Genomic DNA, 23,648 nt, shown 5'->3' with positions numbered 1-23,648 from the left:
CAGTTAACCTGACAGCATTCCTGGGTCATCTGTAAACACAGGCAGTTGTGCCGAGTGAGTTACATAGTTAAGAAATTAAAAAAAATTACAGAAAGTCTGTATAAGTTAAGTGCTGTGTTGATATATCAAGAAGAAACTGGTGGAAATTAACCTGTTTAAGCTGTGTTATAAACAGGCAACCAAACTTCAAAGATGTTATACAATTCAAAAATGTAGAAAATTGAATAGTTTTTTAAATCTTCCACCTTTATGCTGCATAGAATACAGCATATAATACTACTCTTGGCAACACCCTTGCGACACCAGAAATGAAAGTTTCTTGGTGGATACGTATTTGTAGTTAAGAATACTTCTGTTATAGACTATTACAAAAACATGCTGTACTTACATCAACATCACTTTCTGCAACTTTGACTGGTTTTGTTTTCCGTTCTGAGGCTGCATCACTTCCTGAGACCTAATAAAGGAAAACAAAAACATGTTTTTGTTACCTGTGGCAACTTGATCATAAAATGCATTCCCCTTGTATGCCTACAAAGCCAAACATTTAATTAAAGATGTCTCTTACTGGAATCATGTAGTCAAAACACCTGATCTTCCATCTAAGAAGCAGGCATATTAACAAGCCACTGACACTGCAAACATTCTATTCCCAAGATTTTTTTAGTCCTATGAAATCTTTTACCAAGGAACCATGGATCAGACCACAGATACTTCACTAATATGCCACTGTTCTATATAAAAACACTGTTATTATACAATGACTGGCCAGTAATATTCAAAAATGAACATGCTGATTGGTAACCTCAACCAGCGTGCGTGTTGCAAATCCGAGAATATACCAGTGGAAAAGGGTCCAGTCACCCGGACTTTTTTCCATTAGTATAGCTCATAAAATTTTTACCTTTCTTTTTTTTTCAAATAAATTTGCAAAACCGAAAATCTGAAACAAATGAGGGAGATGGCGCAGAGAAAAATAAGAGGGTAATCATGTACATTCTGCAAAACTAAAGAAACATACCTAATTATCCTTTTATTTTCTCTGTCCTGATTCTTCCAAACATTAAAAGTCTCCCGGTTTCTTTTTTCTTTTAAATTAAAAAAAAAAAAAAAAAAAAGCAACGGAGAAACTGAGATCTTCATTCCTCTGTTGCTTCCTTTGCACTGCACAGCACTGATATACTGCGTAAGTGTGGGAACACAACTGAAATACGCATGCTCAGTACATCAGAAAAGCCCCAGGATGCAGGAAAAATGCGGAAGGGCACCACGGAGACATTATACAAAGAAATTATTTAAAAAAGTAATTTTTTTTCTTAATTAATATCATTGTATAATAGCAATAACCGACTCTGTGGTGTGGTACATTGAAGAATTACTCATAGTTGGCTTTATTTAATCACTCAGGCTTCACCCTCATAATTAAACCATACCAACCATGGGTAAATCTTCAATTGACCACACCGATGTCATCGGTTATTGTTATAGAATATCATGATTTCACAAAGAAACTCTTAGAATGTAATGGTTATTAACAGAATCACTGTTAGAATGTCGTGGTTTTAGACAGAAACACAGAATATCATTGTTTTACACATAAACACTTTTAGAATGCCATGGTTCTTCATAAATACTGTTAGAAGGTCATGGTTCCATTACTTAGAATATTATGGTTCTACACTGAAACACTATTTGAATACCATGGTGCTACACAGAAACACCCTTAGAATGTGATGTTTCTCCATAGAAATACTCTTAGAATGTCACAAGTGTATACATAAATAGATAAGCTTGGAGACAACAGATTCTTGCTTTTCTCTCATTTGGTTTCAGCCTCCATGAAGGTGCTCCACCTTAGGGTTAAAACAACTGAAGTTTTTGCATGTCAAAAGTTAAAGGCAATGTATGCTGTATGGTTGCATTTTGTTGTACACCTAAAATACCCATGTCATACATTTGTTGGGCAGTTTTTCTGTAAAGTATAAGCAGATTTTCTTTAAAGGTAAGAAGTGATGACCATATAGCCACTGACAGTACCCATCTCCAGCATGACAACAGTTGCAATAATTGCCTCTTAAATGTCAGTGCAAAATGATTTTATGGTGCCTATAGCTAAACTGATGAAAAACAGTTCTAATGAAGCATGAAAATAAAGCTATGACAAGGCAACAGATCTGAAAAAAGGGATAAATTCTACACAAAGTAATTCCTGAGATGGGGTTCAGAAGCCTTACTTTACGGTACTCATAGTCTGTTGAAGCACACAGCCTTATGGTGTAGCTGGGAGCAGCCCTAGCTATGATCCACACTACCTGTTTTATTAGTGGCATGGGCACCAGTGGGACTATGTGGAGGAAAGATAGGTATAAGCAGATCATACTGCAAAATCTAGAGACTTCATGCACAATAATGCACATACACATGCTTTGAGAGGCAGTGACAGTGAAGCTTGCCGGGGTTGTGGTAGGCTTGCTTTCATCTCAACATCTGTGAATAACGCCTTATACAATCATTCCTGACTGTGGTAGGCTTGATTTTCCTGACCAACTGACTGGCCTACTCCTTAATACCCAATGGTTGCCCCTTGGGGGGAATAGAGCTTGACAGCTTTGAATCAATGGAGTGAATGGGTCACATGACCCTTGCCATAGTGAGGGAATGGACCTAACCTTCATCCGGAACTGAGGCGCCAGTGGGCTTGATGGCAAGAAAGAATAAACCATAGGACTGCTGGTATATAATGGGGTGAGGGGCCTGATGAACTTGCCCTGAGAGTTCAGTGCAAATACTTCTGGAGGAACAAATGCACTGAACGGTAAAGATATAGGACCAAAGAAAACGGGAGAAATAAACTGACAATGCTACTACAAATCTCTGAAAAATTAAGGATTCATACTAGACTGACTTTATTGAACTTTTAAGGACTTTCAACAATCTGACACTTCCTTAGAACAATTACAAGCATATCAACAAACACTTGAGTAAGAAAAACTCATAATACCATGAAACAGCCTTCCTCATCTCATTTTTTCAGAACACATTTTTGCTAACAGTTTTATTTAGCCCTGGTTTATGGTTGGTACACAATTTAATCTGGCAACAGATTTATTTATAATGAAGCATACATTTATCCAGATCACCTTTACAGCTTAATCTGATTACTTCAGTATTAAAGAAATAACATTTTTAAAATTAATTTGTTACATAAACTGGTTTACAAAATACGGCATTATTCACAGATGTTGAGATGAAAGCACTTAATTCAGTAAAGTCATTCAAATCTGAATCCTTTTTTCAGAACTGTTTTTTAACAGTAAAAGAAGAGGAACCAATAGTCAGTCAAACAGGCACAAGGTGGTAAAGAAAAGGTACTCTGGTGAAAAGCATTTTTGTTGACAGCAGTTATAAAGGAGTAACTTGCAGAAGCTTAAATTAAGGCTTTCAGACTCCCACCTCTCTGTCTGATAAAACAGATAAACACAGTAATCGGTACTCTTAAGAGAAATTCATGTGATATAACAGAAATAAATACAATATATTACTGTGCAACTACTCTAATAAGCAAGCCATCCTAGTACTTCCAACAATATACAAACCACATACTGGAACTGATGCAGACAGAGTTTATAGTACTTTAGAAAAAATAATTATGGCAATACTACAAAAGGGTAGCAAAAGTAATTCATATGGAACACATAATCATTTGCTGTTAAATAAGCTTAATAGAGAATTGTAAAAAAAGGGGGGGGGGTTGAGAATTGTTAAAATAGGAAGAATTTAAGAATACCATGGATAGAATACAAAAAAATCATCTGACAGCATCCCACATTCATGGATAAAGGAATGTTTACAGATGTATAAGGTGGATCCTACATTGATCAATTACATTGCAGTGACCATGAAGCAGTTGCAAACCACTCTGTAGCTGAGCCATGACAAAGGACAAATTATTAACTCAGGGATAAAAATTCAAAGGGGGGTATTCCAGGGTGATGCTTTGTCACTGCTGCTGTTTTGTTCTTGCCCTTAAGCCCATTAAGCTGTTTATGAGATTACACTATGCTTACAATTTGGCTCCAAAAAAATCTTTTTTTTTTTAAAGATTTCTCATCTACTTTTTGTGGTTGACTTAAATCTGTACAGTTCATCAGATGAGGAGTTGAAAGCATTACTACAATTTAAAACTTTTTCAGATGATATACAAATGACATTTGGTTTTGATAAATCTGCAAAAACAAGATTAAAAACAGGAAAGATTCAGCACCAAGAAAATATCAACTTGGTTCAAGAATATGATATAAAGAAACTTGAGTAGGAGGAAGTGTATAAATATTTGGGAATAGATGAAGGATCAAATAAAAACATGAAAGAATAAAAATAAAGCTCAGAAAGGAATATTTCAGAACACTAAAACTAATACTGAAAACTGACCTTCACATCTGGGAATAAAGTTCAAGCTATAAATCAATTTGCTCCTAACATACAGTAATCAACTGCCTCCAAAAATATTGGATTGATGGGGCATCAAAACAAGAAACATGCTTCATGCTTACAAATGACATATAAAAATCAATGTATACCAGATTATACACTCCTCATTCTGAAGGAGGTATGAGCCTCCTTGACATCAATTATATGTATAGATCTGCAATCATGGGACTGCATATCTAATTGACCTCCTCAAATCCAAACACAGTGAAAGTTTTAAAACATGAAGAAAAGTCATCTAAAATGATATATTTGCTTAGTTTAGCAGAAGCATTTCAGTGTCAAGGAAGAATGGAAATAAAACCAGAAGTAGACAAAAATCAGACAGCAACTGAATGTGCCAAAAACAAAACAAAGAACATAATGAGAGGGATCAGATGAGAAGGAAAGAAAAGTGGAAAGCCATAAATATATTTGCAAGTACAGAGATCTCCCAGAACAACCTCATGTTGATGAAGATTTGACGCATAAATGGTTAAAGAGATGTGAAATGAAACCAAAAGATGAAGTTAATAATAGAAGACCAGGTTAGTGAACTTTGGTTTACAAAATCCTTTGAAAAGGTAGGAGAAGCAGACAAGTGTAGGCTCTGTAAAAAAAATAACTGAAAATAGTTGCATATCTTGTTGTTGGGTGTAACATACTCATGGCCAAGGGCCTGTAAACTGAAAGGCACAATAATGTGGCATGACTGTTGCACTGTGGATTATGCAAACACTACAATATAGAAGTAGCTGAAAATCATTGTGTATCACATTGGATTACCTGTTACCAACAGTTCAAAAAATAGATGCGAGAAAACCAGACAGTAGTCCATGCAAAAAAGATAAAAGTAGAATTGATCATTGAACCTGCAGCACCCAGTGATTAGAATATTTTATGTATAAAGAGACACAGAGTCATAAAATATTAGGATTTGCGGGCAGAAACGAGAGAAATGTGGACAAACGTTACCGAGGCAGTTCCAATAGTAGTAGGAGCAATGGATCTAATAAAAAAATAATTTGTAGTCATACTTAGACATGCTACCAGTACTTGCAACCTTGAATGAATTACAGGAAGAGACATGTATTGGTAGCATATTTAAGTATAAAGTCTTTTCTTTATAGTTGTATTTAGACACACTATCAATATTGGTTAACCGTGAATGAATTTACAGAAGGATGTAATTCTAGACTCATTGCAGGAGCTCAGAAAAGCACTCTTGGTTAACATCAAACTCTGAAACAACACTATTTTCATGAACACTAACTGTAACATGACTTAGGAATGGGGTGCATTCTTGTTACAGTATTAGAAGGCCAAAAGATCTGGAGAAATAAAGCTGAGAGATGTCAAGGGCATGAAGTCTGAATTGTCACTGTTTGAAACCCCAGTAGCTAAGGAAGCAGCAAGGAGGTGTTAATAGGGCTTGGCATGCTGACTATACAAAGATCTGGTAATGGGCACCCACAGTGAGGGGACTCATCAGGTTAAAGAAAGAAGTATTCCATGCAGTGCTAATAGGTGATGGTGTCTATAGATTAGATTACCACCTACGTACACACCAGAAGGGCAGCATATACCGTGCTCACCATAGTGAAGGAAGAGTATGGAAACGGTTTGGTAAGGGTATGCAGAATGACTTCATAAAGATTCTGGCAAACCATGCTCGATTTGGTGGGGGGGGGGGGGCATCATTGTCGAAGCAGTTCCCAGCAAGGGTGTAGAAACACTGACCTCAACTGGGGACATTTTTTACTAGATGGAAAGAACACCACAACTAAATAACTCATGGACTCAAAAGTACATGCCTTCATTTGAGGGGGCAATGCAAGAAACAATGAGCAGGGCTAAGTCCATGTCTGTAAATGAGATCACAGTGGTATTTAAAGTATTCCACAATGACACGGCAGATGAGATCCATCTGGAAAAGATGAAGGTGCTCAATGGTATTAGGGTGTTGTGCTTAAAATTACTTTTCTATGTTGTGGGAAACACTAAGAGAATACATCTGGATCTGAGTGGTTGTTTCCATTTTCAAAAATGAGGACAGCATGGAGTTTTTCAATTACAGAGTGCTCAAACTTCACAGCCTCTCTGGAAAAAACAGCATTAGTGTGTGACAGATGAACTCTTGACTTTGGAGAAGCAATGTACATTCCATCGTGGCTATATTACAACAGACATCATGTTCATAATTTTCATGAGCATGTTTTAAAGGCTTAGTGACATTTGGACAGGATCTTTGCTCTGTACAGGTAATATTTTCCTACTGGAAATGGCTGTGACCTCCAGTATGCACTGGGACAGTTGACTAATAAGTTTGAAACATTTCAGTAAAAAAATCTGCAACCTTCAATCATAAGTAATGTGTCTCTCCCAGAAAAGAGTGGACTGCTGTATGCATGTGGGGACAATAGCTACCCCAAGTTAAGGATTTTAAGTGCTTCTGGATCTCACTCTTGAATGAAGTTTGCAGCGATCAGGAGACTGGCCTGTGGATGGGTCATACATGTATTGTACTGGACTGTGCTGGTGATGTGAGAGCTGACTCACAAGATGAAAGTCTGAATTTGCTTGTCAGTCTGTGTCTCTGCTGTCACCCTCACCTAAACTCATGAGCCTTGAGCAGTGACTGAAAGGATGAGCTCCTGGATATGAGCAACAGAAATGAGATACTTTAACAGACTTCTGGGATCACACTCCATGACATACTGAGGAGCATGACAAGATGGCAGGATCTCAGAGTACAGCTTCTGCTTCTCTCGCTTGCGAGGAGTCAGCAGAGATGCTCTTTGGAGTACATAGTAAGGATTCTCCTCAGTGCATCTTGTGGAAAGTACAGCAGGTGTGTTACATTAGGAGCAGGTCCTGGGGCAGACCCAGCACATGTTCATGAGGTAACACTTGTTTTAGTAAAAAAATAAAAAGACAAACATCTGGGTATCCCATTTGAAGAGCTGTTTAATGTTGCTGGGATAAAGAAAGTCTAACATATTCTGTTTAGCTTTCTACAACTGTGGCCCTTACCAGAAAAATCAGCTTAGAAAATGGCTAACTGCTTGGATAGAAAGGCAAGTATCATTATGTACCCTCTGATTTTGTTTACTTATTTATTTATTTTGCCTTTGTTGACCAGGAAAATCCAACGTGCTTAAGCTAAACCTCACTGTAGGCCCAGGGAGAAAAGTTCCTTGGATTTTTTTACAGAAATTACCAAGATAACAAAGAATGATAGTGTACAAATAATATACAGGTATTTACAGAGTACATGATACTTTAAACAGTGTGCATAAATGTTCAGAATACATGAATATTTAAGCAGTGTCTGTTTATTTACAAAGCATATCACAAAATATATACCATCATATATCTTATTTACAGGGTGACCTTATGAGTTTAAGCCAGTTGTAGTATGGACTCCTTTCCTTTCAGTGTTGTGGCAGGGAGAGAAAAAGAAAGCATCAAGGGTAAAAGAAACATGCATTTCTGGTAAAAAAAAAACATTATGACAGTCCTGTAAAGAGGCATTATTTTGGTGGTTAGTATTTAGAGCCCCAGTCTTGAGAGAACAAGACAGTAGGCATTGTGCTTTGTCTGATGTGTCCAAGAGAGATTCTGTGAAAAAGAGAGAGGATGAAGACAGGAAATACATAGCGTAACAAGGGAGCTCTCTGTAGTAAAGGTGCAGAGTGCCTTGTAATGAACAGATTGTGACTGTAGAATGGTGGATTTGCAGCAAAATAAGGGAACTCTATTTATTAAAGGTACAGAATGCCTTGTAACAAAGAGATTATGACTGCAGAATCTTGGAAAATATACAGGTGAGCTGGAGAGTAGCAAGTAGCAAGTTCTAAAGACATGCTTCTGGAGCATTTCTCCCCAGGCCTCCGTTGAAAACAGGATCTGTGGAACCTAGTCGGACATTCCCGGTCAACAAATGTTAAATAAAATAAAAAGTACGTGTTATGGAACGGGAAGGACAGTAACAGGAATGCAGGCAGAATGGGGGATAGGAGAAAGAGTGGATGTGAAAGAGGCATGAAGGCAGAACGAGAGTGATTAGGAAGAGTTTGTAGGGCAAGATATAAGAAGAGATGTAGTATTTGTAGCTGTAGTGTAGCTAGGGTGAGGCAAAACAGGCAATTGCCCTGGGAGTAAATGTGTTGCAGGGTGTGATCAGCTGATCCTAACATTTGTAGCAAGCAGTTTGTTACAGTTTATGAGAAAAGATTTCATTTTTTTAACTAAGACCTAAGTGCTGTAGCACTCTGTGCAGGTTATAGACTGTAGCAGCTACTGGCTACATTTCTAATACGTTAATTTGCTACAGTTTAAAAGAAAAAAGATATTTTTTTTTTTGTTGTTGTTGTTTTTTATTTTATTTATATATGTATATATATATATATATATATATATATATATATATATATATATATATATATATATTTTTTTTTTTTACTAAAATGAGAGGAAGGAGGGTTGGGGCAGGACACAGAAATGGGCCCCGATTGGCTACGTTGTATATCTGGCAACCCAACTGATGTGCTAGGAGATGGAGTGGATTTTTTGTTTTGCTCTTCACTCAAAGAGCTGAGTGGGTAAGGCACTAGTCTGTGGTGCCAGCACACGGTGCTGGTTGAGACAGCCATGCTTCTGACTGGCAGTGTTGTGGGGGTGGGTGGAGGTACTGAACTGACTTTAGGAAGAGCTACACAAGAATGAAAAGGACACTGGGAGAGAGTGAGGGGTGGTAGCATCTGCGGTTCGGAGTAGGTTAAGTTGTGAGCTATGTACACAGAGTTAGATTAATGGTGAAGCCAGTCTGTAGAAAATAAAGTAGATGTAAGTTATGAGTCACCCTGTGGGAATACAGAAGCAGAGACATTCGTCTATCACATGAGACTCTCTTTTAGAAAAGCTCTTGCACTGATTTCAGTGTTAATGGGATGTGGTTCCAGGCCTTGGCAGTATTAGTTGACTACAACATATTTCTTTTACAATTGTGTGCTTTGGTGATAGAGAGAAGCTATTTACCTCTAGAATGTAAAGCCCAATTTGGATTGTATGGCTGAATTATGTTGTTTAGGGATGGGCCATTTTTGGACTTATGGAGAAGTCTATGTACTGTTGTAAGTTGAGTGTGTGTTACACAGTGTGGGAGTTCTAACCAGTTTAGCTCTCTGAGAACCAGAACTTGGTGTCCACTAAAGTGCAGGTTGATGGCAAATTTTTCTTTTTCTTTCTTTTTTTTTTTTTTGTAACATTGCTGCATTTTTTTAACAGTCTGAGGTGAAAGCTAATACAAATATATTGGCATATAAGATAGATGGCAGTAGAAAAGTGGTGGCTATACATTTTCTGGCTGGGTCAGTGAAGTATGTTTTAGATCTGCATAGGGATCCAAGTTTTTATTTTTTGACAGCTTGTGATATGTGGGGGGTCTAGTTTTAGCTGCTGGGTTACTTGTTCAATTCTGGTGTTGCTAGAGGAAATTAAGATGAAAGATGCCTTTAGTGTAAGCAACTGTTTGGGAATAAAAAGCATTACATTGTTTTCTTTGAGGGGTTTAACAGCAGTTATGAGTGACTTAGCCATGAATGCACAGAGGAGAATGATAAAGCATGGGAGGTTGTGTAAAAGGTTTGCAAGGGTACAAGATAATTTATTAGTTTACACATAAAAAAATGGTTAAATAGTTACAGATTATACTTTTTTTTCTGAAACAACATAGGCTAAATATATGAGGCAATGATCATTTTCTTTCCAGGCCATGAAATATACATAATTGATATAACCTCAGTTTATTTCAGTGTTGTTATTTAATATCTCCATTCCAATTATATAAATGATGTGCTTTAATTTATAAAACTCTAGTACTTCTCTCCCAAGCTCTGTTGAGAAATGGTTCATTCCAGCTGGAGTAACATGGTAATCAAAATGCAAACAAAATAAAATAACAAACTCCCAAGAAGTCATGAAATTATGCTTAATAAGGTTGGAAAGAAGAAAATTAATAGCTTTGTTTTGATGGGAAAATGGCAGAAAAAAAAGAGAATAAAAACAGCTCTTACGAAGCTGGACAACATTGATACTATGAAAATGTAGTGGGATCATGGTCACAACAGAAGAAAGATGACAAATGAGATGGGACCAGAAAAATAAATTAATGTAAGTAATACGCAACAGGCATACAATATTGCATTATAAATAGGGGGGGGGGGGTGATAGGAAGTAGAATTCAAAGGAAGTAAAGGAATAGCATACATGAAGTTTTATTTAAAAAAAATCACTTCATGATAATAAGAGGTATGAAGATACACAGCTAGCTCCATTAAGAATAATAGCTTGACAAAGAAAAGGAATGGTTCTGATATTAATAGGGAAAGAAACAGAGAAGGAAGGAATAAATGAATCAATGATCGTGGTAGAAAAAGCATGCTGAAAAAAAAAGTTTGGTACTGAAATGATCTGGTATTACATGTATTAAGACATTTATAAATCAATCTGGAAAGTCTCCAGCACCCTTAACTAGTGACCAGGACTTTCCTGAATGAACCCTAAATACCCAATCACCTTTCTGCAGTGACTGGAAATACTCCCTATTGCTCTAACAGTCATTTTCTACATAGAAAAGTCAATGGATGCTCCCAAATATCAACAGGGAAGATGGCCACTAGTGAAGCTATGAATTATGTAAGAACCAAGAAGAGCAGCTAATGAATTATATGTAAGCTGAATTGCATGGCTTCAACACACTGGTCTATTACATTTTTCAGTGTCCAAATAGATATCCCAAATTCTTCCAAATACTTTTGAAAATTAAAAATTTTGCATCTTTCACTTCCATTTGGCTTTTTATAGAGGTACTGTGAAGATTTCAATTCATCTTGCTTCCACAGTAAGCAAATATGAAGGCCAACAGTTACAAAAACTTGCTGCTAAGTCCAACATATGTCCTCCCCTGCTAAATGAGATGTCCTGTAACAATGTAACCTCCACTACAGTGAGGCAGCAATGTCAACTGCCACAACACTATGCCACACTGCATACTACTAGGAAATGGCTGAAAATATTGATCCTTTACACTTCAGGTTTTAGCACCTTGCAGCCAACACCTTGCTCTTCAACCCCACTCTCCCAGTTTAGTAGTTTTTTTTTTTTTTTGTCGTCAATCCATTTATTAATGCACTCTTATTTTACAAAATAACTAACCTTAATGCTGGTTATTTTTTTCATTTGGCATATTCTTAGACTCCACTTTTTAATTTTTGCTTTTGTCGAGAGCCATATAATTCTTTCTGTACAACAATATGGACTACATGACTAAGAAGAAAGTAGGCTCCAAGTAAAAGTAATACAAATTAAAATACCTGCCATCAAATCATTTTGCTTGCCTACACTGGTAATACTAAATATATTTATTGTTCATGTTTTCTCTATTATCATTTTACATACTTCACAAAGTAACATATAAGCACACAATTCACTGGTACAGCTCCAAGCAACAATGAGTGTTGTAATGCTGACGATACAACTTTGCTAAAATGTACACAGCCTCACAAAAGCCACAACACTAAAAATGCACAAGTCTCTAGAAGTACAGCACATGGTTAGGCAGTTTTTACACAATGCACTCAAAGCAGTGAAATGGTCACACTTTTTCAGGCAAACGTTCTTACGTTTATAAAGGACTGTGACCCCTGTGCTGAGCTCTGTAAGACAAGGTGAACCATCTCGATCAGTGGTTCATTATTTCTAATCTGTACCAAACAAAAATGCAAAATCTAGTTATTATGGAAAGTACACTTTTGCAACACCAAGACAATGAATAAGACCTACATGATGTGATACTTTTAGTCATCCACATAAAATACACATTGTATATTAAATAATACATGCCTGGTTTCATTTCCATGTAACAGCACAGTTTCTCTTATTTTTGGACATGAAAAAAAATTTGTGACAGTTTTCAAAAAAACTGAAATGGATAAACTCTAGGTTGATTTGAAATGGTTTTGAAAAACTACTGAGATGGACAGAGATTATAATAGTATTTGGTAGGATTATGCTAAGTTATATCATTGGTAATTTTAAAAGTTAAATTTTTATGCAGACCTTTCTGTATTTTTTGTTTAAAAGTGGTAGAAATAAAGGCAAATGGGATTACATCCCACCAAAAAATAGTGAATATTTAGCAAGGATTTCAACTAATCAAACACAAGTACGGTAGAAATCTAAAACTTTATGAGATAAGCATATCTTAATACTAAAGCTGAAAATGGGCAATACTTTTTTTCAACGCTCTGCTGTTGAAAACTGACTATTAACGAAGATGATATACTTTTATAATCTGCATTTGGGCTGCAGTCTTCCAAGGTTGAATTTTGACAGTAAAGTCAGCTGTGAAATATCAGACTTTAAGCATGGCTAGTAACCCATCTTGTAAAACATTATTTTATCAGTCCATAAAATTTCCTGTACTGTCAAAGGAAAACAAGCAAAAGATGATGCATGACAGAAGCCCACTCAAAGCATTTTTATGACACTACACTTCAATCTACAATACTAGTTTATAAGATAGAAGTACAAACATAAGGCTTAATGGACAAGAACACAGACCAAGAGACAAAGACAGACTGGTACACAAAGACATGTGGATTAACACACTTTGCATGGAATAACTAGTTATGAAAATTCTAACAAGAAATGTGAATTAATATTCCTTATCACTAAGTACTACTGCAAAGTATTAATTTTCTGCTTGTAGCTATTATGTAATAGCATGCCTTGGCAAAAGATAAGACAAAAGGGTATATGCACTTGGAAAACAAAATTGTTTTGAAGAATGAGAACTTTTAAAATGTTCATAGGTTCATAGGTTCATACTAGGCTATCTGCCCTAGGGCATTTATAAGCCTAGCCAGAGTGTGTTTGGCTTTCGCCACCCATTTTAAATTAATTTTGCTATGCCTTTTTTTGAGGTTAGTATACTGTGCCTCTGTCTAACAGTGACACAGAAGTGATAGCCAGGGTAAACCTACGATCTCCCATCCACTCATCAAGATTCCTCTTGAAGAGAGTCAGTGTGGGACTCTGCCTAACCTGGACTGGGATTTTATTCCAGAGTGAAGGGAGCCCCTGGGTTATGAATCTGTCCCTCCAGCATGTCCTATTTATTTCAGTGCTGAGGTTCAAGTCTCTCGAGCGCGTAGCTCGATGGGATTTGGATTTTCTGAGGTGCAGCATGTCCATTAATTCCGGGTTGGACATGGCTTTATACGTCAGGCACAGATCGCCTCTGAGCAGGCGGTATGCCACTGAGTAGAGCTGGAGTTTCTTTAACCGGGCAGCATATGGCATCTGTTTGAGCCCTTTGATCCTCTTGGTGAGGTACTTTTGGGGTCTTTCCAGTTGCTGCAGGTGTCTGGTAAGGTACATCCCAAAAGGGGCATTGTACTCAATTATGGGCCTGATGAGGGATGAGTAAAGACACACGATGACCTCCCCTGATATAGATGTGAATCCCTTCATGATTAGGTGGGCTATATAAAATGTTTTTCTAACCACTTTGGCCATGTGGTTGTCAAATGAGAGATTGCTATCAACTTGGGTCCCCAGGTCCCTAATTACTTCTTCTGTACTTAATGGATTACCACCTATGTGGTAATGTGTGGGCACTTTGTTTTTGCCAAAGGGGATGACTATACACTTTTTGGCGTTTAGCTTGAGGCCATAGCTCTGGCACCAGTTGTCTGTTTCTATGAGGCCCTTTTGGAGGATGCTTGTGTCGGCTTGGAGAATTGATTATGGCGCCCAGTTTGCAGTCATCTGCGAACTTGGTCAGCCACAGTCCTTCCGTGTTGGCCTGTACCGCCGAGAAATATATACCGAACAAGAGAGGTCCCAGGACTGAGCCTTGTGGGACGCCACTTGTAACTGGTTTGGAGTCTGACATGGCTTGGCAGCAGAAATGTCACATCAGCCTCCGTGAGACTTCTGGTAGATCTTAAGGAGGAAGAACTCCTCTACAAACAGGCCAGTCACTCCTTTTTTGCATTTACTTCTTTGAAGTCAAGGCCAGTGTCTGGCTGACTAAATTTTGCAGATGATCACAAATTAGGAGTGGTCACAGAATTCCCTCAATGACACAAATGTTCTCCAAGAAGGCCTGACACAGACAAATGACTGGTGTCAGAGCCATAGACTAAAACTAAATGCCAAGAAATGTATGATAATATAATTTGGGAAGTTATCTATCCCTGGTAACTATCATAATGACAACACACTCCTAAGAGCTGACTCAGTAGTCAGGGACTTGGGGACACACAGAAAAAGTAAGCTACCCTTTGATCAATACATGTCTACAGCACTAAGGAAATAATTCTAAGTTGTGCAACCTATAAACAAAGGCATGGCATCTAGGTCCAAGGAAGTTATTGTTCCACTGTATTTGGCATTCATGAAACCTACCATTGAGTACAATGCCCCCTTTGGAATGTACCTAACCAGGCATATCCAACAATTGGAATACCCACAGAGGTTCCTCATTAAAATAATACAGGGTATAAGTAACATGTCCAGTGTACCTCAGAGACTACTCTTTCTCTGGGACAGGCTCCCCATCCATGTGAAGTGGAGTTCCTCCCTAACCCAATTCACGTGTAACTTGGACAACTGGATGAAGAACAGGAAATTCATACCTGGCTTAGAACCCATGTCTCTAATGGACATGTGCAGCCTGTAAATGGTTCATTTCCCAGGCCCCTGCATGTAAATGTTTCACCTCCCAAGCCCCTGCTTACACTTATCAAGGGTACCAGAACTTGTCAGAGATTTGAGATACATGTCTAGGCTTAAAAAGGTCCTTGTGGTCAATAACCTAGTAAATGCTTATAAACTTATGAACTATGAAAATGTGGATGGAGGTCTAGAGAATGTCTGCCTGGGTCTCTCCTGAAGAAAAGGGGAGTGCAGTCTAGGGGAGACTGGTTCTGGAGAAAACCTCAGCTCTGCAAAGGAAAAAAATTTGGATTGCAGAGGTATCAGACTCCAAAGAAGTAGAAGGAGCAAAATACAATGTCAATGAAGGAGAGAGGTCAGTGGATCACTTACTTGTCTCTGCTTTTTTCTTTAGGATTAAAACTCTTGTCCCCCTTTTTTATCCAAGGTCTTTTGCCCAGATAGGGGCACTTCAGAAGCAGATGATGACTTAGAGGATTCACCAGGTAGGAGAAGACTCTTGAGAACCAACTTATTACAGAAGAAAAAGGTGGAAAATAGGAAACAGGCTAAATACTAAGACACGCTCAGTTGCGGTGATACTGAGGAAATGAATCGGGTCCGTCCAAAATGAGCATCAAATGGGATTTGAGGTAATATTGTGGACAGGTAGGATTATGGACAAGGGGAGGAGCCTGAGCTATGGATTCTAAATTCTGGTAAAGCAGATGAATCAGATCTGAGGTCAATCTGAAACCCATTCATTGATGTAAGGATGGAAAAAACAACATCAGATACAAAATTGTTTTAAAGTAAGAATGAGAACTTGGAAAATGCTTGCAGCAGAAATATCGGAAAAATGATTTTCTAATTATAAAGATTTACACGGCATCATAATCCTGTGTTGGGGAATTTGATGTCATACCCTAACCTCTCTCAGACTACATTACCTCAGGGCAGCAGCAAACACGTGGTTGTTGACATTTTGTCCTACATTAAAGGTGTTTGCTTTTGGATTGTCAGAATACATACTTATTTTACTTGCAGGAGCCATGGTACAGTCCTACAGAAACTGTATTTCCAAATAAACTTCAGAATTAAGTACAAGGTACTGGAATTTACTTACCAAGCCATGCATTGCATGGGTGTCACCCTCATCAGAGAACTGGTAGTTCCCTATCAGTCTTTAAGCCCTATATGCTGCACAAGCAAATGGTTAATGGCAGTTCTCAGTCTTACATTGGCATATTTGGGAAAAAGGTTCTTATAGTTACATAGTCTCATAAGTTCACAGGACGATACTAAGCAGTCAGTCATTAGACCATTATCAGTCTATATGAAACACTAAACATTATGCATTATCTCAAGGAGGAACACAGGATACTGCCAAGCAGAATTTATGAGTGCCTTTCCAATTGTCTAGGTTGGTATTAAATGAGGCCATGTTATTACTTTGTTTAATATGAACAGGTAGGCTAAACTACAGTTATGGAATATACTGGGATATGAACCTGTTGTTCTTACTTGCAGTTCCATAGGCTTTGCTCCTGTGGGATTGGCTTCCTTACTGCTGAGGTATGTTACATTATGGCTTGCTTTAGTAAGTCTATTACAACCCACCTTTCTCATGGCAGCTTGACCATCAGTTGCCTGCTAGTGCTACTTTTCAGCTTCTCAGTCTGTGGATCTCAATGTTCCTGTTTGCCCTGATTATTCACTGTAACAGCACTATCATTACCACCTACAGCTGTCAGATGTGGGTTATTCTCAAGTGGAAGGCATAAGGACGATCAGGGTTCTTGCACAATGTAATCCTCACTGTTCTCATGGCTTTTTGTTAAACATGATCTTTTTCCCACAAATGCTCAAAAAACTCCATGTCATAAGGTGGTCATACCCATGTATATGAACTTCTGCTGGTCCCCTGTAGGTTCAGTCTCATCAGACTGCTGCACTGCTTCCCAGTTCTGCACCAGAGAAAGGTACGACTGGATGCAGTCCTATTTCCTACACATAAGGTAGACAGGATGGCAGTTAGCCATACAAGCCTCTCTGGCAGGCTGCCTTCTAATTTTCCAGATATTAACTGATCCTGGACCATCAACAGCACAGGCAGACACCATGCACACCTATGTCAGTAGGTCAGTTGGGCAAAACTGAGAGTATTGTTGAAACTACACTGCCACACACATACACAATTAGCAGTGGTTCACTGGGTCTCGTTTTATTTGATGAATCTAAGATTGACAGCAATGATTTTATTGTCATCTTTGTTTTGCCTTTATAATGAGGGTTATCCAACATACTTTCTCAGAAGTCTGGTAAGTTCTGGTAAGTTAGAGTAAAACAGAAAAGCAATCTATACTTAAAATAGCTTGATGTTGTGACACTTCAGAGTTACATACCACACACAAAGAGAGATGCCATACGGAAGTGTAGCCCCACCCCCGCCCACTGTAGAAATGCTTGTTGAAAGTGCCATAGTGCTATTTCTTACAAATGCTGATTTAGTGAGTTAAAACTGAGTTAGTTGTTGACAATTTATAGTACCAACAGTTTACTTATGATTTACATAGACTCACTTAAAAGGAGGCTCACTCAGTCATTATAGAGTTCACACCCATACCTGCATGCTGCATCCTGCCCACTGTGGCTAACTCTCCTGCGTAGTGACACTTTTAGTGACAGTAACGTCTGATATTTGCCTTACTTACCAAAGCACTAAGCCATTTAAACAACAGAGGATACGGGAAAAGACAAAGGCATACACCAACTCAGTTCAAAAGTACAGATTAACATTAAACCTCTTGTCATCACTTTCCCATTCTGTGAAATAATAACATTGAGCAGCAGACCAAACAACTTAGGGCAAATTATAGCGGCTATTCAATATCTGTATGAGCTAACACTTGCATTCTTAGTATGATTTATGCCTTAAAGAAGCATTCTTATTTTAGATTGGAGAAATCAGCATGACCCCCACCCCCACCCCCATGCCACTCCAGGGATAAGGCAACATTATGTGAATAACATGAGTCAGTGATTGACACTTTATGAAATAACATAGTGAAGGAATACATAAAAATCATCCCTTTTAAGCTTCTGCTATCTGATAACATGGACCAAAATAGTTGTTTTTCTTATTCCTTAATTTCATCTAACATAGCTAAATAAAATTTTCTTTTACTATTTTGAATGGAAACCAGCATACACATAAACTGCATTACATGTGGACTGACCTTTGGTCAGCTGGTGCCCTAGGCAAAAGGGCTCCACAGCCCACTCCCCTGCACCAGACAGTGCCTCCATGCTGGGTCTACCTACACCACCCAGACTACTTTATTCTTCCCTTTTCTCACAGTTTGTCTTACTCTTCATTTTTTCCTGTATTCATTCAACACATTTAAAAAAAAAATTATTTACTACAAAAAAATAAACACTGGAAAAGCGCCCCTGCTAGAGAGGCGCCTAGGCAGCCACCTAGTTGCCTATGCCTAAGGCCGGCCGGCTATGTGTGGAAGAAATTAAAAATGTGCATGCCCAGTAATTTAAATGCTATCACATGAAACAATGCCATTGCAAATGTTACTCCTGTAACCATATCACCTTATAACTTTCCACTCCTTAGTGAAAAACAAAATGATTTCTTCTTTTAGCTCAGCAGCTGTTTGTAACACAATTCTCCATGGTGGTTTGCAAAACCTTGTACACGCAATAGAGAGATTATGTTTTCAAACACACTTTGATTTATAACAATATACAGTATTTTTTCACATTTAAAATTAACTTCTTATTTTACTCACACCATTTATGTTGCTGTCTACTTTGCTACTGTACCTTTGTAAACTCCAACTGTTTTTTGTCACCGGTTTCTGCAGTTGGTACCTTTGTAATATGCTGGGCCTGAAATTGGTAATTTTACAACAGTGCCTACCCCCAGTAAACAAACTAAATAAATAAATCAATAAAATAAATAAAATCTAGTAAGTCTTATTAAAACAAGCAGCTGAAAATGTAGTGGACTGACTTTATGAGAGTACAGGAGCACCTTCAGCCAACAACTGTTGCTATAATGGTACAACGTTAGTTACAAGAAATAATATTAATGGGCAAAAACCTACCTTAAGGTCTAGGTATTCCAAATCCTTCTTTAACTGTAGGTACGTGTCATCCACCTTCAGTATAAAGTAAAAATAATCAGCAACAATAGAATAATATAGGAAATATTTTGCAAAAAGGTCTGTATGTCACAGCGATATATTTAAATAAATTCATCTTTTTAGGTCACTATTCTATGATTTTTCAAAAAATACTAAAATACATAAACATTCAGAGCTTTTACTTTGATGTTATGGATTGTTTCTGCAACCAAAACATGCAAGCAGTAATTTGTGTGTGCGCTTGACATTAGTAATATTCATACAAGACTCTAAAGTTTTAATTCAGAATGACAAAATTATTCACAGTTACCAAAATAGATGCATTCCTCGGAAAGCTGCAAAGCACTATGCATGAAAATGCCACAGCTATAAATTATTTTAAGTGCTGTACTGAATGACCATGCTTTACCACTTGGTTAAGCTCTAAACTGTTCAAAGAATGGAGCAGAAAGATTTTTAAGCAGCTGGCGGTATCGCCCATGATGGCTCTATTAAAACAATGAGTGTTGAGCACTTAAGTGCTTTGACATTAAAGGTTATCCCAACATGAAAGCCATTATGCACTTTGTGCACAAAGTCTCAGCATTTACTGCAAATTGACTGAACAGGCACAGCTGTAAGTAGCCTGATTAACAAGAACCTTGGTAGGGAGTGCAGTCTTAGAAAAATTGCAACCGTCATCACACAGGCATCACATAAGTATATTCAGACTCATACCGTAAGTTCCCATCACAGCATGAGTGCAGTAACATCTCGTAGAATTTAACCCCCTGATATGAAAATCATTTTTAAGCTATAAAGGCTCTATATGGATACAACTACCATTTATGATATAAGAGACAAATGGCTTGGTATATTTTTAGACCAGAGTTTTATTACTTAAACTACATTATACATGTCAGTCAATTTGAAACTATGGAGACAGAAACTGCAATTAATGTTGCTGAAATGTGTTAAAATATTTTGCATGGATCTGGCAACTAATGTTTGCAGCATTCTGGCAAAGCAATAAATACATGTGGTCCTTATAAAAGAAACAAACTAATGGATGGCCGTGTGACAGCACAGAATTATGACACACTTTACTATGCATAGATGTTGTATAGTACAGGTAAGCCAATCAGCAGCTGACCTGAAAAGTGGATTTATATGGCTCATATTGCTGTAACTGGTTGAGTGTGTAATTTCGTAAACTAGTCAGCAAAGCCTGATGTCTCCTTAAACGAATGAGAAGCAAGGTAAGCTCTTCAGGCTGTAGAAAGTTGAAGATGTAGCAAAGGAGGAAATGGTAATTATAATATATACCAAAAAAGCAAACAAATGTCCAAACATACATCTCAAAGACAGAAATATACCAGCCTTACTATATACTACTTTTATTCTAAAAGCGATAATAACTATTAGTGAAGGCATTCTATATACTGTGGCACATAACACTGGCCAGGATAATGTTTTCAATAAAAACAGCATCCTACATTTATGTTCATTTACTGCTCAGTGAGTTTAAGGTATACATCTGGTAGAGGAAAAATTAGCAGAACTTCATATGCAGCAATTCATGATAAAATGATAAAATGATTATATTACTATAATGAGTATTCAGTAACATACTGTTTTGATAGATTGATTAGACTTAAAAAAGCAGTACCCAGGAAAGGCAAACAAACCATATTACATTTGGTTTTAGTTTTGACTACAAATTTAAAATAATGCTGTCATTTTTCATATAACTTATTAAGTTTTATATTCTAAAAGGCATGCTTACCGACTTTCCATGTAAACTGGGGGCGCTTACAGTATGGGTCATGTACCCCATGGAAGGCATGGACCGTCTATCAGCATGTGATGCATTCTGCAACATTTAAAAAAAATGGGCGAACTTCACAAAGGAGCAAACAGTTTGCGAAAAGCAATACTATATTGTCTAGATTTCTAGATATGACTATTAATAGTCATCAGGCAGCTATTAGAAATATACAGTATCATAACATTGCCTATTACTACAGTATAACAGCTTTGTGTTTTGGAAAAACAAAATGAATAAAAAAGTGGATGTCTTTCAAAGCACCTACAGACTACTTATTATATCTAAAATAAATAAAATAAAATCCTGCAAAAGTCATGCCTAAGAGTCCATCAGAACTGTTGAAAATGGTTTCATGGAATATGAAGATTTGTTATACAGCACATAACAGAGCAATAAAAATCAACAGCAAAATATGTAACACTTTAACTGATGACAGGCCCTTTTTAATATACAACATGGTTATTCCCAGAATAGAAATTATTTTCATGCAATATTCACAGATTCACAGGAGATTAATAGGCTAACAGCTTAAGGGCCCTTACAAGCCTAGCCAATACAACCCAACTTTCCCCAATATATGGTCCTTAGGGGCAAGAGGATGGCATGGGTTTCTGCCTGTGCATTGTGTATTTTACAGATTGCTCTTGTCCATAAGGGACACAGATACTACCCCAGGTGTGAATTTGCGATTCCCCATCCACTGATCCAAACTGCATTTGAAGAGAGCCAGGGAAGGGCTCTGCTTAATGTGAATAAGAAGCTTGTCCCAAGGAAGGGAAGGGATAATCTCTGAGACACCTGTTTTGTTTGAGTTGCTGGCTAAATTTAGATCCAAAGAATGGGTAACTCTCATGCTGCTTGACTTGTGGATATGTAGCAACTCCATCAGGGCTGGATTTGTGAGTGACTTGTCAATCAGGCATAGGTCATCCCTTAATAGCTGGTAGAACACAAAGTAAAGAGATGGGGCTTTTAGTCTATCCACATAGTTCATTGTGTTTACACCCTGTACTTTCTTAGTGAGGGACTTCTGAGGTCACTCTAGCTGCTGTAAGTACCTAGTCAATTACATGTCAAATGGCACATTGTACTCAATTGTTGGTCTAATAAGAGCTGAATACAGCAGGACTATAATTTCTTTGGATCTGGATGCCATATCTTTATTTATAAGTTGTGCCACATAAAAAGATTTCCTCACCAGTGTGGATACATGACAGTCAAAGCTCAGGCTACTGTCCATCTGCGTACATAGATCTCTCACCTCTGTGTCCACTGGATTTCTACATGTGGCCATGTTTTCAAAATAGTATATATTTTACATAAAGCTATGTTAATAGAGAAACAACAGAGGTAGCCCTTCATTTCTAAAATCTACATTCTGCTAACTTTGTGAATTTATAAGTCACTGTAACTTTATTTTTAAATGATATCCCCAATATAAAGTAAACATAGATCTCTATAGTGGGGGAATGCTGCACTAAAGTTGGGCAGCAGGCCCAGGACTTCTGAGGGCTCTTAAAGAACTTTTACTCACAATGCAATTAGTGTCAAATATTCCTGCATTTCAATAATGCTGTGCGATATAGAAGTATGGACTTTAACACCAACATTCCACTGAGCATTGCAACAGCTCATAGTACAACATGATGGTAGGGAATTACAAAGTACGAAATGTGACTACTTGGACTGCTGACTAGAGATTGCCTTTCCTATCAATGACTGATATCAGAGTATAGGCAAAGAGAGAACACCATATTTTAGTATATAAACAGATTCCTTACATAAAAAGCTTTAATATATGCTTTAAAATACCCTTGTAATAAATTTTATATAGGCGAGAGAAAAGGAGCACTTAAAAGGCTTCAGGAACCTGTGAGAGATATTAGAAAGGGCAGGATGGATAGTCCTGCTGTGGCACACTTTAAAACTTTACATGGAGGTGATGTTGGGGGTTAACAGGGTACTGTGTCGGAGCAGACTTATTGGCCAATATAATAATGTAGACATCAAGAATACATTTTATACAAGGAATCTGTTTATATACTAAAATATATACTAAAATATGGCACTTTGATTCCTCGTGGTTTTAATACAGAAAGTAATTGTAGTTTTTTTAATTTAATTCAAATAAATAGGGGGAGCATACCTCTCAACAGTACAGATTTTTGCCTTATATTTTTGGTTCATTTTTCATAAAGTTGTGGCCTTCTGGCAAATTAGTGGCAAATCATTAAAGATTGAATTTAGAAAATAATGACAGACATTTGAGTTTTAGACTTCATACCCTCCAGAAAATTCATGCTAATGCAAAACCTGTTATTCTATCAACTTTCTAAGTTTGTAACAGCAATATTTTAAAATTGTCCCTATTTGTACCACTTTTTTCATGGCTTTGTCCAGATTTCTTACTATAAAGGTTGAGAGGTATGAGGGGGAGTGACTAATTGTTTAATCAAATAATGATTGCATTTAATGGTACTTAAGGTGCA

At 37.4% G+C, this 23,648-nt stretch overlaps 1 protein-coding gene across 10 annotated transcripts in view; it reads right to left on the bottom strand.

Annotated features, from left to right (window-relative positions):
- PLEKHA7 (pleckstrin homology domain containing A7) overlaps positions 1 to 23,648 on the bottom strand; it is a 2,079,953-nt gene that overhangs the window by 371,933 nt on the left and 1,684,372 nt on the right. For 8 of the 10 annotated variants that reach the window (XM_044082761.1, XM_044082762.1, XM_044082767.1 and 5 more), the window contains exons 10-13: positions 21,118 to 21,204; positions 20,485 to 20,604; positions 19,314 to 19,367; positions 389 to 457 (exon numbers count right to left, since the gene is read on the bottom strand). In XM_044082761.1, the coding sequence (XP_043938696.1) occupies positions 389 to 457; positions 19,314 to 19,367; positions 20,485 to 20,604; positions 21,118 to 21,204 (330 nt within the window). The remainder of the gene's footprint in view (positions 1 to 388; positions 458 to 19,313; positions 19,368 to 20,484; positions 20,605 to 21,117; positions 21,205 to 23,648) is intronic. The other 2 variants (XM_044082768.1, XM_044082771.1) reach the window with 1 other exon arrangement.

Source organism: Protopterus annectens, chromosome 9.part0 (assembly GCF_019279795.1).
Source record: "Protopterus annectens isolate FY-2018-M chromosome 9.part0, PAN1.0, whole genome shotgun sequence".
In the NCBI taxonomy this organism is placed as follows: domain Eukaryota; kingdom Metazoa; phylum Chordata; order Ceratodontiformes; family Protopteridae; genus Protopterus; species Protopterus annectens.
The sequence above is the reverse complement of the archived record's forward strand: the minus strand, read 5'-3'. Positions and strand labels throughout refer to the sequence as shown.